Consider the following 16109-nt stretch of genomic DNA (forward strand, 5'->3'; position numbering starts at 1 on the left):
AATAATTTTAAAATTTATTTAGCATAGTATATTTCATACCACATACACTGCACATCTATTTCTAATATAAGCAATTATATATATCGCTGTTGTCGGTAGAAAACTTCATATCAACGTTTTCCAGTTTTTGGCATAATTTGAAAATACCTGTTACCCTTTACATTGTGTGTAAATTTCAGGATGAATGGACTAAAAGAAATGGCCCAAAATTAATAGGAAAAAATTCTGGTTCCATTGACTTGCATTAAAAGTAGAGTAGGTTTTTTCCTTCTCCTGTAAAGTCACCATTTTGGAGATGCGAGGTTTTCTTCCGACAGCAGTGATATGTTCAATCCATGAAAGTAAAATATTTCTTTTTATTTTAATCATCAAGACTGAATCACTTACAGCTACTAAACAGCAATACTTAAGATCTCTATTCAACATTGTAATATCTTAATAATGAGCCCGAACTTTCAAATAATAAGGTTTTAATGGGGACAAATAACTATGCATATAAAAATGAAAATATGGCTTTCAAAACTGGCTGCACTTCGTTTGTTTTTGGAAACGTAATTTCAAAAATATCTCTCTCGTACATAAACAGATGGCAACATGAGTGCTGCTGTTAATCCGGGTCATGAAGTCCGACCAGCGAGTCCAGCCGCTACGCTTTTAGTAGCTGGGTCAGCCAGAGATATCAGTGTGTGCAGCATGACCAGTTGGTTGAAAGCCAATATGAATGTTTAAGCATTGCTACATCTGTTGTAAACATACCTCCTCACCTCCACACAGTCTCTACAGAAAGATTCCCTGGCTTGAATACTGGGAATACAGTCTTCTGATGACGTATATTGAAGGTGGGAGTAAGTTCTGAAGCACTGCTAACACTTGGGGGCGAATACTTAGGGCACTTTTTTGATAGCTAGTTGACTAACCAACATGGTTCCTATGATATTGCTAAAGCTGCAGACACACTACATGTTTTTTGGCCAAGAAGACTGGCGACAAAAGGAATTCTAGCAAACTAGCTAACTTGCTAACCATGAACAGTAACAAAACAAAACACGATTAAATTAGAAAATTATATACTGGAGGGATTCTTCGCAAAAAAGTGTAGTTAACTGGCCTGGGCGGTGGCAGTGGGGTGACTTGTGTGCAGCTGAGGTTAGCCATGAAGCTAACATTGCAGTTAGCAAGCTGGCTGATTTGCTCAGAACAAACAGTAAAAAAGCAAAAGATAGTTATACAGTCTCCCGACTGACTGTTCATCGTACAGTCTCGTCTAAACCTGTGTATTTATTTGGTAAAATCTGGTTAAATTAGCATTTCCTCCGTTTTGAAGGTTAGGAACTATGACGCTCCTCCGCAGTACCAAAGCCAGTTTAAGAGGGGCTTCTACCAAAAATACAACTGCAGAATGCCGTTGACCGTTAGTGGGTCCGCATTGAATAGGCTGAATGGGGCTAAAAATGAAAAGCTAGAGTAGAAAGTTTCTAACCAACCAACTCCACCGAAATGAATGTAATTCTGCTGGGCCTCAAGGCTACAATGATTTCAGTACAGGGCCCAGTAAAAGACATGCTTCATGGCAGTCTTTTGCTTTTTAAATGAAACGTCTTTTTCTGAAATAACCCCTGCAATGTTGTACATAATTACATCAAGGCCATTTTTATCCTTAAATGTTGATAATTGAATCAATATTGCTAGCTGCTAATACCACTGGGCTATTGAGGAAGGAAACCAGGTATACAATATTACCAATGATGAAATAATTGAAATACACTATGGATAAATTAGAAAATAAATGTTCAAAATAGTGAACGTAAAACTGTATCACTAGTATGTGGAAGTCTGGGTGCAGCTGTTTATGTACAGATTATAACTCAAACATGCTGTTCTCCAGCAAGGATGCTAGTCTCGCTAACATCCTCCTGTCTCCCGCCGTCTGTTATCCCGAGTGACTAAGGGGAGTTTGGAGTCTTGTCCAAGGATTCCTATTTATATTGTGGTTGTTCCTGCCTGGACAGGGGATCAATAATTTATGTGCAGAGCAAAGCTGTTATTCACTAGGCCGGGGTTGGCAATGCTGCTTTTTTGCTATCCTTTTGAGGCTCCACAGCTGAATCAGATCAGTAGGTAATAATAAAATAATCCTCCTCTACAGTAAAATAAAGCTCTGCTGATCCTTCAACACAGTTTAACAGTAAATGGTCTTAAACGCTGGAGTTAATGTAGAACTGCTGATTCACCCTTTAACCCTGAAGATCAGCGCAGACGGCTGGTCACCATAGCAACACAGACAACAGTCTCGCCCAGCTAGTAGCTACGAAACGGCAAAGAGAGAGATTTAAGACGGACATCGATAATTTGGAGACGAATGGACTTATTTGCATATATAATCATTCCAGCTGGTTTCCTGATACGTTTAAACTGCGACGAGAAACTGACCAACACTAAAAACTCACAAAGCTGAACTTTCTCATTCGCCAGCTTCTTGTTTAAATGTTAGCATTCCACCTTAAGTGGTGCAGCAGTTAGCTACGTAGTTAGTTACATTCTGGCACCTCAGGCGCCATTTAAGGTGGAACGGGAGAATTCGAACAGGAAGCTGGCGAACGAGAAATGACTTTAGCCTCCTAAAAAGTTGAATGTTAAGTTTTGGGAAAAGTTTCCTGCTGGAGATGCGAGAAAAGTGGCTACGGCTGAGCGACAGCTGAAAGCAGAGCAAAGAAGCCTGGATTTTAGTTTATACTTTTTAGCCTGTACTACTACATCAGCTCATACTGAGACAGATTTACAGCCAAGATGGTCAAATTAAATTCAATTAAATGGACATGAAATGTTGAGGCTCCCCAGGTGCTGAGAATTTTGTTGAAACCTGACAAAATGGCTCTTCTTAACACGGGTTGCTGACCTCTGCACTAGGCTATCCAACCACTTTAGCGTTTGCCTCTTCATGATTTCCACACCAGGCTTCACTCAACCGAGTTACGTTACTTGAGAAAGAAACCAGTTTGTTCCACCACCGACTGAGGTAAACACTATCCCGTTAACGCTAGCTAGTAACACGGATTCATTTATTAGCTTAGCGGCTAGCCAAGCAGTCAGGATATGCTGAGTGCAGGAATGTTTTCCAGTGGGCAAAGCATGTTGGGTATTGTAGTGAGAGAAAATACAACGCAAAATAAAACTGCTACATAATCTTTTAACACCAGTTTTAGTCAGGAAACTATGTGTCTGCGGCTGAGTTCCACACTTTCCAGACTACAGCCTTAGAAGAACCCCCTGACCCCACTTTCCCTCCCTTGCTCTCTCTCTCTGTCTCTGTCTATTTATCTCTGTCAATTCATCCATTGTCTGCTGTGGGAAAATAAAAGTGAGGGAGAGTGGGGTTCTTTTTTTTTTGTGCAGGGAAAATCGGAGAGACGCAGCCGAACGTGTGTGCCCTCCGGACGGACACAATCGATCGTGTCACTTTCTCACACAGCCTGGAGCTGGAAGAGGGCGAGAGACTGAGGCACTGTGAGGGTGAGATTATTTTCTCTCTCGCTCTGTATCAGCAGGCCCCTCCGTTAGCCTGCGTCTGCTGGGGAACATTACCACAGGCTGCAAAGCAAACACAATTAGCTTCTCACAGAGCGAGTGAGAGGGGGAGAGAGAGAAGAGAGAGAGAGAGAGAGAGAGAGAGAGAGAGAGAGAGAGAGAGAGAGAGAGAAAAGAGAGAGAGAAGAGAGAGAGAGAGAAAAGAGAGAGAGAGAGAAAAGAGACATTTAGCGAGAACGCTATAAAACTAGCCGAACTCTGCAGTTAAGATTTATGATCTTTACAAAACAAGGAGCGAAACTGTGAAAAGATATTACGTCTTCTTAGAGTCGATTCTTGTAAATAAGACACTGCAAACAAACGAGGTTTGAATCTTTCCACGAAACTGATGCAGCTAACCAGTAATGGAATGAATTAGCAGCGCGCTAACTCTCGAATAGACTCTCAGAAGATGTTCTGTCTCTTCACTGAAGCAGCAGAGAGGCTGAATATGAAGCTAATATAGCTAACCAGTACATTTTCAAACAAAACGCTACATTATTTTAGCAGTTTCACCTTCTTGAGCCCCTTTAAATCAATTACCTAGAATCCCGAACACCACAGAGGCTCCTCAAAGGGAAATATGGAGGGGTTGACAGAAGAGGTGTCAGAGATGCCTGGATGCCGGCATTCCATACATTTATTTGGCCGAATCCAGGAATCAGACTCAATCCAGGCCCAAAGCAGCTAAAGTTAACACGGGTTTAAGCCACAACCGCAGATAAAGCGAAAAACATGGCCAGAGGAAGTACGAGGTGGGTGTTTCTAATAAAGTGGACAGAAAAGCTCGTCCTCACAGGTCATGTGTGAAGGCTGAGGCCCTATTTAGGGGGAAAAATGTGTTTTTCTGCAGTTTTAACTGCAATAATCTCTGCATGACTATGGAATTTATGAATTACATGACAAAGAAAACAAAAGCCAGATAAATATTATAAAATATATTATGAAAGTTGTGGCCCCCAAGTGTCACCACGTAACAAAAAACTCTTATTTTGAAATAAAAGTCACACCAATGACGCCACTCGACCTCCTTTGACCTGTTTTCAGAGGATCTATGAAGAAAAGCTCATGGTGAGTCCACTGTGTCTCTCAGTTCTCAGAGATTCTCTCATTCAGCTCATGATCTCATATGAAGCTTCTAGCTGACGTCACTGGTGTGACCGACTTTATTCTGAGGTAAAAAATAGAAACACAAATGGATTAAATTCCATATTTTAGTGGATGTTCTCTGATTGACGGCGTGTGGTTTGATGTTCTGTAGCCGCCGTTTAGTAAAATGCATTGTTCATTAAAAACGTCTCTGGTGTTTCCTTTATTATGTGTAACACCGATGACGATCGGTGACACCAGTGACGCCTATGGAGAGACAGAAAAGTGGACGTTTGTGTAAAATGACCCTTGAAGCAGTAACTGTAATGGCTTGCTCTCCTCATTGCTGTCCATATAACGTCAACAGTGATTCGTTCTGCCCTAGAGCCTCTCATACTGTGGCAGTAGCGGCTTAGTGACTGTTTGTGGCTCACTGAAGCTACGAAATTTTGCATGGTACCTCACTCACTCACTCTCTCTAATCCTGACCCCCAGTCTATCTCTCCCGTGTCTGCTGACCCAATTTCTGTTCTCTGCCACTCCTCATTTGCTGCCAGGCCAGCGTCCGCTCTCTGTAATGATGTTTCCCAAGGCCTTGCAGGGCGCTTAATAATGCACCAGTCATTACTGGACGCGGTGGTCTTCGCTCATGAGAAGCGCTTTCAGCTGCCCGGCTTCTTTAGCTGTCTGAGTGGACGAGGAAATGGACAGATGGATGGATAAGTGGATAAATAAGTGGCAGGGTGGACGGATGTGCATTAGATTACACTGTTAACTTCCGAGTGCTCAGAGTGATGGTTCGGGCGTGTACGCGAGACAACAGCTCAGCGGAAAATCAGCCCTTTTCCTTAACCTTGTAAAAGGAGCCAATCAACTGAAAGATATTTGCCACTTTAGCTTTGAGCTGGAGCTACGCGGCTAATGTAGCTCAAAGGGCCTGAAACACTTGTGGCCAAAGCGATTTTAAAGGGGATAACAATTCCGAACAGGCCTGGAAAATTGATCCGGCTCAGAACTACTTTCTTTTCTAATTTTAGCTTTTTTTTTTTTTAATCGTTTAGTGATTTAAATGAAAGTCCAGTTAAGGTCTGATCCAGTAAACCCTGCAGTGAGAGGAAATACAGTATGGGTGTTTCTGATAAAGCGGCCAGTAAGAGGAAGTACAGTATGGGTGTTTCTAATAAAGCGGCCAGTGAGAGGAAGTACAATGTTGGTGTTTCTAATAAAGTGGCCAGTGAGAGGAAGTACAATGTTGGTGTTTCTAATAAAGCGGCCAGTGAGAGGAAGTACAGTATGGGTGTTTCTAATAAAGTGGCCAGTGAGAGAAAGTACAATGTTGGTGTTTCTAATAAAGCGGCCAGTGAGAGAAAGTACAATGTTGGTGTTTCTAATAAAGCGGCCAGTGAGAGGAAGTACAATGTTGGTGTTTCTAATAAAGCGGCCAGTGAGAGGAAGTACAATGTTGGTGTTTCTAATAAAGCGGCCAGTGAGAGGAAGTACATTATGGGTGTTTCTAATAAAGCGGCCAGTGAGAGGAAGTACAGTATGGGTGTTTCTAATAAAGTGGCCAGTGAGAGAAAGTACAATGTTGGTGTTTCTAATAAAGCGGCCAGTGAGAGAAAGTACAATGTTGGTGTTTCTAATAAAGCGGCCAGTGAGAGGAAGTACAATGTTGGTGTTTCTAATGAAGCGGCCAGTGAGAGGAAGTACAGTATGGGTGTTTCTAATAAAGCGGCCAGTGAGAGGAAGTACATTATGGGTGTTTCTAATAAAGCGGCCAGTGAGAGGAAGTACAGTATGGGTGTTTCTAATAAAGCGGCCAGTGAGAGGAAGTACAGTATGGGTGTTTCTAATAAAGCGGCTAGTGAGAGGAAGTACAGTATGGGTGTTTCTAATAAAGCGGCCAGTGAGAGGAAGTACAGTATGGGTGTTTCTAATAAAGCGGCCAGTGAGAGGAAGTACAGTATGGGTGTTTCTAATAAAGCGGCCAGTGAGAGGAAGTACAATGTTGGTGTTTCTAATAAAGCGGCCAGTGAGAGGAAGTACAATGTTGGTGTTTCTAATGAAGCGGCCAGTGAGAGGAAGTACAGTATGGGTGTTTCTAATAAAGCGGCCAGTGAGAGGAAGTACATTATGGGTGTTTCCAATAAAGCGGCCAGTAAGAGGAAGTACAGTATGGGTGTTTCTAATAAAGCGGCCAGTGAGAGGAAGTACATTATGGGTGTTTCTAATAAAGCGGCCAGTGAGAGGAAGTACAGTATGGGTGTTTCTAATAAAGCGGCCAGTGAGAGGAAGTACAGTATGGGTGTTTCTAATAAAGCGGCTAGTGAGAGGAAGTACAGTATGGGTGTTTCTAATAAAGCGGCCAGTGAGAGGAAGTACAGTATGGGTGTTTCTAATAAAGCGGCCAGTGAGAGGAAGTACAGTATGGGTGTTTCTAATAAAGCGGCCAGTGAGAGGAAGTACAATGTTGGTGTTTCTAATAAAGCGGCCAGTGAGAGGAAGTACAATGTTGGTGTTTCTAATGAAGCGGCCAGTGAGAGGAAGTACAGTATGGGTGTTTCTAATAAAGCGGCCAGTGAGAGGAAGTACATTATGGGTGTTTCCAATAAAGCGGCCAGTAAGAGGAAGTACAGTATGGGTGTTTCTAATAAAGCGGCCAGTGAGAGGAAGTACAATGTTGGTGTTTCTAATAAAGCGGCCAGTGAGAGGAAGTACAATGTTGGTGTTTCTAATAAAGCGGCCAGTGAGAGGAAGTACAGTATGGGTGTTTCTAATAAAGCGGCCAGTGAGTTCAAGACCAAGGTACAGGCTAGACAGATAGATAGACAGACAGACAGACAGACGGATGGACAGACAGACAGACAGACAGACAGACAGACACATAGCTATATAAGCCTGCGTGTCTTTGTTTTGTCAAACTCTGCAGTAAACATCAACGGCACCCACATCACCACCTACAGCTAACATTTCATATAAAGGGACTAGCTTAGCTCACAACATGCAAAGTGCAGCCGGCATCTTTCATCTTTTCTACCCACAGTGTTACTAATCGGAGAATATAGGAGCGGCTAAAAGCCAAGCTGAGAGATCTGGACATCGGGAGAGCGGAGGAGGAGGACAGCGCCCACATTAGAGCTGCACGATACGTACAAAACCCCAGTTTTATCATTTTTAATAAACAATGTGGTGTGACCAAAGATTAGTCTGCATTATTCTCACTAAAACAATTAGCACTAGTTCAGTTACATGAGCACCTTGATTCACCCATCTGCCCATCTGGAGATGTGATTGGTCAGGATGCTCAGAGCACCCAGTAGAAAAATGTCTGTGACATCAGAACTGCAGGCAAATATTACAATAACAATAAATAACCTCTAAATCACGCAGTCCTGGTCCACAGGTGGGCCATAAAGTCCTGCATTTGTGTCATAAATTCCTTCAACACCAGACATCACTGACGTCATTAACCCTCAGAAGTCTGGGTTCAGTTATGCGCTTTTAATTTACAATTACATTTGATTTACATTCTGTATCGACAGGTTTGATGTGAAAAATAACACAAGATACATCGTTCCACAAAATGTTCCACGACGCAAGACTGTACATACAACAACAGCCCATAATCGTAGTGGTTGGTTAGTGTAGTGGGTAACACCTCTGCTTTCTATGCTATAGACTGGGGTTCAATCCCCACCTGGGTAACCACCCTACACTGCACCAATATGAGTCCTCGGGCAAGACTCCTAACACCACCTTTGTCGACCTCTGTAAAAATTGTAAGTCGCTCTGTATAAGAGCGTCAGCCAAATGCTGTAAACAATTCAAATAATGACAAAATATCTTCTATTTTCCTTACAAACGCTATTGTGGTACTGATTAAACGTTTACAGTCAGCACTTTCCACACAATCGTTCCACTTGTTTCAATGAGCTACGAGTGAGAAAGAATTCATATTAAATTATGGCACACTTTTCATTTCCATTTACCCCCCTAGATGTAGTCCATCAGACATGTTTGGTGCCCAAATCTATACTTCTTTAGTTTAGTGCTAAAGGCTAACACTGCTAACAAACACTAGAACTCAATAGTCACCCAAATCCTTTCCAGAAATACATCCCCAAAACCTCCCTGAACCCACTCAAACCGCATCCAGGTCTTCGTTAAGGTCACATCGACTTGTTCATGTGGTTTAGAACACAGCCTGGCTTACTAAAGCTAAGAGGCTAATGCTGCTAACAAACACTGGAACTCAATAGTCACCCAAATCTTTTTTTTGTAAATACACATCCAAAACTTCCCTCAACTCGCCCAAACTCGCATCCACGTCTTCAAGAACATCGCTCAGACGTTCTGCAGTATGTCTTACTGGGACCTAATAAACAAAACAAAACCATGAAGCTCAATGTTGCTCTTTAATCACGTTTTGGTCATTTTTACAGCTCATAATAAGTCACGCTGTCTCCTACATCACATTGGCAAGTCTGCACAACGTCTTGGAAGGCGTGGATGCACTTTGAGGGAAGCTTTGAGATTATCTTTATGGAAAAGATTTCGATGACTATTGATTTCTAGTGTTTTTTGCAACATTAGCCTTGTAGCTCCAGTTTAAAACTGAAGATGCAACATCTGGACACCAAAGATGACTTGGCTGATGGACTATATCTGGCGTAAGTGGAAAACTGGGTACTTTTTTTTTTCTTCACCAACACGTCCCTTTAAAAGACATGCTCCCAGTGTAGTGCGAGAGGTCAATCCCAGTCGGAATGGTCATTCACAGTGTTGCCTTGTGGAGGAAAACACTGAGCGGCCTACAGGTGTTCATATAAACCTCAGTCTGCCTGCTTTCAGGCACTTTTATCAGTCCAGGAATGCCGGTTCTCATATTCCATCAGCTGTAAACGTTACGGTGGCAGTTTATGACGAGTTCCTGCTGATATTTTAAGATATACTACACAAGACTTTATTAATATTCTGCCCTTTTATAAAAGCTTATACCGCTGTAATAAACTGAAAGGTCATCCTCACTGAATGAAAGCGTCCCTTCCTTTTCAGAATCAAAGCACTACAGAGCCCGGCTAATGACGTTCTCTATAAAACGCCTGGGAACCAGATCCTAATAAGTGGCCACAACTTAGTAATGGGAATGAAATAATTAAGCCTTGACCGCAGCTTAATAAGGCATGATATCCTTCCTACACCTTACTACCGAGTGCTGGTGGCATCCCTTATAAATAAAAATAATGTGTGGCCATAACTTAGTAATGCATGGGAACAACATAATTAAGTCATGGCCACGACTTAGTAAGGTGTAGGAACAAGACAATGAAGCCTTGAACAAGCTTAATAAAGCATGATCTCATTCCACAACCTTACCAAGTCATGGCCACAACTTAATAAGGCGTGGGAACAAGATCATAATGCGTGGCAACGAGATAATTAAGTACTGGCTACGACTTAGTAAGGTGTGTGAAGGAGACAACTGAGCCTTGAACAAGCTTAATAAAGCATGATCTCACTCCCATGACTTAATTATCCTGTTCCTACAACTTACTAAGCCCTGGCCACCGCATATTAACACATAGAAACGGGGTCCTTATGTGTGGCCATAACTCAGTAAGGTGTGGGAAATGAGATAACTAAACCATGGTCACATCTTAGTAAGTTGTGGGAACAAGATGCTAATGCATGGCCACAACTTAGTAAAGAATGAGAATGAGATGCTTAAGCCTCAAAGTATGACCTGGTTCCCATGCCTTATTAAGCAATGGGCATGACTTAATTATCTCATTCCCACGCCATACTAAGTTGTGGCCACACATTAGAATCTCATTCCCATGCCCTACTAGGTTGTGGCCATGGCTTAATGATCTTGTTCCCACGCCTTACTAAGTTGTGGCCACACATTAGGATCTCATTCCCACTCATTAAGACATCCGTGGCCACGCATTATTTTTATTTATACTGGATGTCACCAGCAGAGCTCCGTACCTTACTAAGTCGTGGCCGCAATTTAATTATCTGATTTCCATGCCTTACTAAGTCATTCCCACATGATAATATGGTGTGGCAACAACATAGTAAGGTGTGGGAATGAGATAATCAAGTCATGGCCATGTGTATTTTTATTTATACTTGATGTCACCAGCAGGGCTTCATATAGTACTGACAAACTGAATATAACGTAGAGGTTGGCGATATGGCAAAAATATAATATTGTGATACTTCAAGAAATTTTTTCAGTACACAATATTTATTTTTTCAGTCATCTGAAAAATCCAGTAGAGCTACATGTTAAAAAACACCATCAAAAGCTGTAAACACATGATTTTTGGTCAGTTTTCGTCATACTGTGTTGCACTAAATCCAGTTCATTTGGACTAATTTCACTCTTTTTATATAGAAGCATGCAGCAGGTCAGTGCAGACACTCATGATACCCACGACATGTTCAGAAAAGCCTACTGTACCGTATTGTGACTCATACGGTCATATTGTCCAGCCCTAATAAAACGTGTGTGGTTTACAGCTGTGAAGATACTAGTTCTATCTCTAGTTTTGCACTTATATGCACAACCTAAATGAGATCTAGTGTACCTTTACTAATCCTGCATATTATTAGTATGAAAATGCTACAGCCTGGACAGCTAATGACATTTGTGACTGTTTGACACTTTTTCCACTCCTGGTGAGATATTATACCATGTGACTTCACACATACGTGATCAACATCCCACTTCAGGCGGAACTCAAGCTGCACAACATGGACAAAATACAGTATTAAGGCAACACTGTGATTCTGACGCCTCACAATACATTACAAACACATTCATGAACACTTTATGGTTCCCTGGTTAGAGATGTTAGAGTTCGCGGACGGCCCCTTCCTGTTCCAACATGACTGAGCACCAGTGCACAAAGCAGGTCCATAAAGACGTGGATGAGCCAGTTTGGTGTGGAAGAACTCGACTGGCCTGCACAGAGTCCTGACCTCAACCCCATAGAGCATAGAACACCTTTGGGATGAATTAGAGTGGAGACTGTGAGCCAGGCCTTCTCGTCCAGCATCAGTGTCTGACCTCACAAATGTGCTTCTGGAAGAACGGTCAAAAATTCCCATGAACACTCCTAACCCTTATGGAAAGCCTTCCCAAAAGAGTTATAGCTGTTATAGCTGCAAAGGGTGGGCCGACATCATATTAAACCCTATGGATTAAGAATGGGATGTCACTCAAGTTCATATGTGTGTGAAGGCAGACAGGCGAATACATTTGGCAATATAGTGTATTTACAGTGGTGATGATTGGAACCAGACGTCCACATTCAAAAGCACCCTCACAGCAATGGTTGCTGGGGGTCTCGGTCACTGTTTTATGATAGTTTTGCAGCAGACGGGGACATGCAGAGTGTTATAAAGCAAAACAAAGAAAACGTTTCAGATTTATGATTTTATTACCATCAATGTTCCTTATAAAGCTCAGAAGACTCGTGTAGGTCCACTGGTGGTTCCGGATGGTAAATAAAATGTCTTTATTTGTGTTGTAGTCATGATGACCCCTGGTTCCTATCACTACCACTGTAAAGAGTCCATAGGTTTCTCAATAGTTAAGCAGGCAGTTGTGGGCTGGAGGTTAGGGAACTGGCCCTGTGACCGGAAGGTTGCCGGTTCGATCCCCAGCACCGACAGTCCATGGACTAAGGTGTCCTTGAGCAAGACACCTAACCCCCAATTGCCATATAGGGTTGCCCACTGCTCCAGGCAAGTGTACTCACTGCCCCCTAGTGTGTGTATGTGGTGTTTCACTTCAGCGATGGGTTAATGTGGAGGTGGGAATGACTTTGTTTACACCGTAAACATTGGATTACGCAAAAATTTGGAAAAATCAAAGTGTTCAAGTGGAGCTGTGTTCGTGAATTCAATACAGTAAGAGTTACGTCAACTTTAAAGAGTGAAAATGCAACATTATAAGCACTAATGCATTATTATAAGAGGTCATACTGGATGTTAATGCGAAGCTATTAGATTTCTCCACTGAAGGCAATGGTTAACTCAAGTAACTGTACTACTGTAAGCCGTAGTACCAGTGGTGGTGATAGGAACCAGGGGTCCCAACGTCTATACAACATTTTATCCACTGTCCAAAACCACCAGCGAGCCTACACGTGTCCTCTAACTTTTCATATGTAATGAAGATGATGGTAATATAGCCATAAATCTGACATTAATACTTTTTTGGGGAACTACCTTGCCTTACAACACCTTGCGTGTATCCCTCCATGTTTCAGGCCAAAATCAAAGCCATGTCATGTCATAACGCTCCGTTATCGATTAATCGATTCGTTGCATGTTCTCGATCGGTGTTTTCCAAAGTCCAAGACGACGTCCTCAAAATATATACAGGTCGATCTCACAGAGAAGCAAAGCAATCCGAAGATATTCAAGCAGGAATGCTACTCAGATTCATGTAATAGTCGACAACTAATCGATTAATTGTTGCGGCTCTAATCACCACCACGGTGCTAATGAAACGCTACGTGTATCAAATCTTGGGGGGGGGGGCGTTCTGGTGGGTCCACCTGCACACACTCCCTCCCCTCCCTCATCCAAGGCAGGGCTGCTGTGCACTGCCTCTCCTGGTCAGTAACAGGAAGGTCATTGCAGTAAAGGCGTCCCCAAAACATCTGCTCCACGACTCCCCACCACAGCCACAAATCCAGAAAACTACACTATACAGAGAGGGTCTTATTTCATGATACACACACGAAGGCGCGTCTCGGGTGCCTCGTCGCTTGTGTGAATATATAATAATAATAATAATAATAATAATAGTCCTAATCAGTCGATTTGCACGTGGATCCGTTGGGGAAAAAGCACCGAGAACAGCGTCCCCGCGCGTAACCAGCTCGCACTCACCCAGAAGACGAAGGAGTAGACGATGAGCAGCGTTTTGAGGCACGTTATCACGGGTTTGGTCTCCATCCTCCTCGATGCCATGCTACGGCGCAGCTGCTGCGCTCCAGCCTGCCTGCGCCTCTCCGCCCGGGCTCCGCTCCGCCTCGGCCAATCAGAGGCCCCGAGACGGCGCCAAGCCCCGCCCACGGCCACCCCTCCCTCTCCTGACATGACGCGCTGACCACCCCCCTCCCCCGCCCCTCACCGCGCGCGTTCACGTGACGGTGACGTCGCGCGCTGCGCAAAACGCTGGAAGTTAGCATTAGCCGTGCGATTATTCCCGAATAATTCCCAGAAACGAAGCCTTTTCCCTCTCTCCTCTCGCTCTTCCTTTAACCACGCTTTATTTTCACGGCTCGTGGACGTTTTATTAAAATCGCTGAGTGCCTCAGCGGCCAGCCTGTGAGGGGGAGGCTGCGCATGGGGCTAACGTCGCGTCTTGTTTACATACTTTTAGGAGAAACGCATGGACCTCAGCAGAAGGTCAGCTCATAAGCATGAAACACGAGGTGGTGCCCTGATTTCAGCTCCACTGACCACACAGGAGCACTTTGTACTTCTACAGTTACAGACTGTTCTTAAAGGGTGAGGACCCCCACAGGGTGTGTTGTGCTGGTGCGAGTGGATCAGACACAGCAGTGCTGCTGGAGGTTTTAAACACCTCAGTGTCGCTGCTGGACTGAGAACAGTCCACCAACCAAACTTATCCAGCCAACAGCGTCCTGTGGGCAGCGTCCTGTGACTACTTATGAAGGACTAGAGGATGACCAACACAAACTGTGCAGCAGCAGATGAGCTGTCGTCTCTGACTTTACATCTACAAGGTGGACAGACAGGGCAGGAGTGTCTAATAGAGTGGACAGTGAGTGGACACAGTGTTTAAAAACTCCAGCAGCACTGCTGTCTGATCCACTCGTACCAGCTCAACACACACTAACATACCTCCACCACCACGTCAGTGTCACTGCAGTGCTGAGAATGATCCACCACCCAAATAGTACCTGCTCTGTGAGGGTCCATGGGGGTCCCGACTGTTGAAGAACAGGGTGCAGAGAAACAGATGGACTACAGTCTGTAGATGTAGAGCTACATAGTGCTTCTATGGTCAGTGGAGCTGATAAAACGGCTTCTAAGAATATTTTGATATGTGTTCTTTGTTTTTTTCCACATACGTTTTAATGAAGTGAAAGTTAGTGTAATAACTTCACGGCTAAACTGGTCCGTGTTGAAAAGCCAACACCATAAAACTGGAGCTGCTTTTTCCGTTGGCCATCGGTCCATTACCAGGTTCTACAATAACAGATATATTATACTAGAAAAGAAAACACATTTGGGTTACAATTATTAATATTTTCAAATAAAACGCTACATTATTTTAACAGTTTCACCTTCTTGAGCCTCAATTTAGCGATATTGATTTTTAAATCAATTACCTAGAATCCCAAACACCACAGAGGCTCCTCAAAGGGAAATATGGAGGGGTTGACAGAAGAGGGGTCAGAGATGCCTGGATGCCAGCATTCCATACATTTATTTGGCCGAATCCAGGAATCGGATTCAATCCAGGCCCAAAGCAGCTAAAGTTAACACGGGTTTAAGCCACAACCGCAGATAAAGCGAAAAACTGGACAACCAGAAAAACGTGGCCAGAGGAAGTACGAGGTGGGTGTTTCTAATAAAGTGGACAGAAGAGCTCGTCCTCACATGTCATGTGTGAAGGCTGAGGCCCTATTTAGAGGGAAAAAGGTCTTTTCTGCAGTTTTAACTGCAATAATCTCTGCATGACTATGGAATTTATGAATTACATGACAAAGAAAACAAAAACCAGATAAATATTATAAAATATATTATGAAAGTTGTGGCCCCCAAGTGTCACCACGTAACAAAAAACTCTTATTTTGAAATAAAAGTCACACTGATGACGTCACTCGACCTCCTTTCACCTGTTTTCTGAGGATCTATGAAGAAAAGCTCATGGTGAGTCCACTGTGTCTCTCAGTTCTCAGAGATCTTCTCATTCAGCTCATGATCTCATATGAAGCTTTTAGCTGACGTCACTGGTGTGACCGACTTTATTCTGAGGTAAAAAATAGAAACACAAATGGATTCAATTCCATATTTTAGTGGATGTTCTCTGACTGACAGCCTGTGGTTTGATGTTCTGTAGGAGCCGTTTAGTAAAATGCATTGATCATTAAAAACGTCTCTGGTGTTTCCTTTATTATGTGTGACACCGATGACGATCGGTAGCACCAGTGACGCCTATGGAGAGACAGAAAAGTGGACGTTTGTGTAGAACGACCCTTTTGTTTACATGTTTATTGGTACTTAGTGGACCTAATGGTGCTCGAGGGCGTTCTCCTCAGTCTAATTAAACATTAATGATGTTTTAAAAATGGTCCAGCTAAAGCTTCAGACATATGAACCTCTGCTTTCGCCCCAAACAAGACGTTACAATATCTGACACTGAAAAGCACGTTCGTCTTCTTCTCTCACTCCGTCAT

At 43.1% G+C, this 16109-nt stretch overlaps 1 protein-coding gene across 1 annotated transcript in view; it reads right to left on the minus strand.

Annotated features, from left to right (window-relative positions):
• Positions 1 to 13701, minus strand: part of tspan7b (tetraspanin 7b) — a 66493-nt gene extending 52792 nt beyond the window's left edge. Inside the window, exon 1 of the mRNA XM_017683233.2 lies at positions 13567 to 13701. Within this exon, the coding sequence (XP_017538722.1) occupies positions 13567 to 13647 (81 nt within the window). The 5' untranslated portion in view covers positions 13648 to 13701. The remainder of the gene's footprint in view (positions 1 to 13566) is intronic.
• Between the last annotated feature and the right edge of the window lie 2408 nt (positions 13702 to 16109).

This window comes from Pygocentrus nattereri, chromosome 25 (genome assembly GCF_015220715.1).
Source record: "Pygocentrus nattereri isolate fPygNat1 chromosome 25, fPygNat1.pri, whole genome shotgun sequence".
NCBI classification, from domain to species: Eukaryota; Metazoa; Chordata; class Actinopteri; order Characiformes; family Serrasalmidae; genus Pygocentrus; species Pygocentrus nattereri.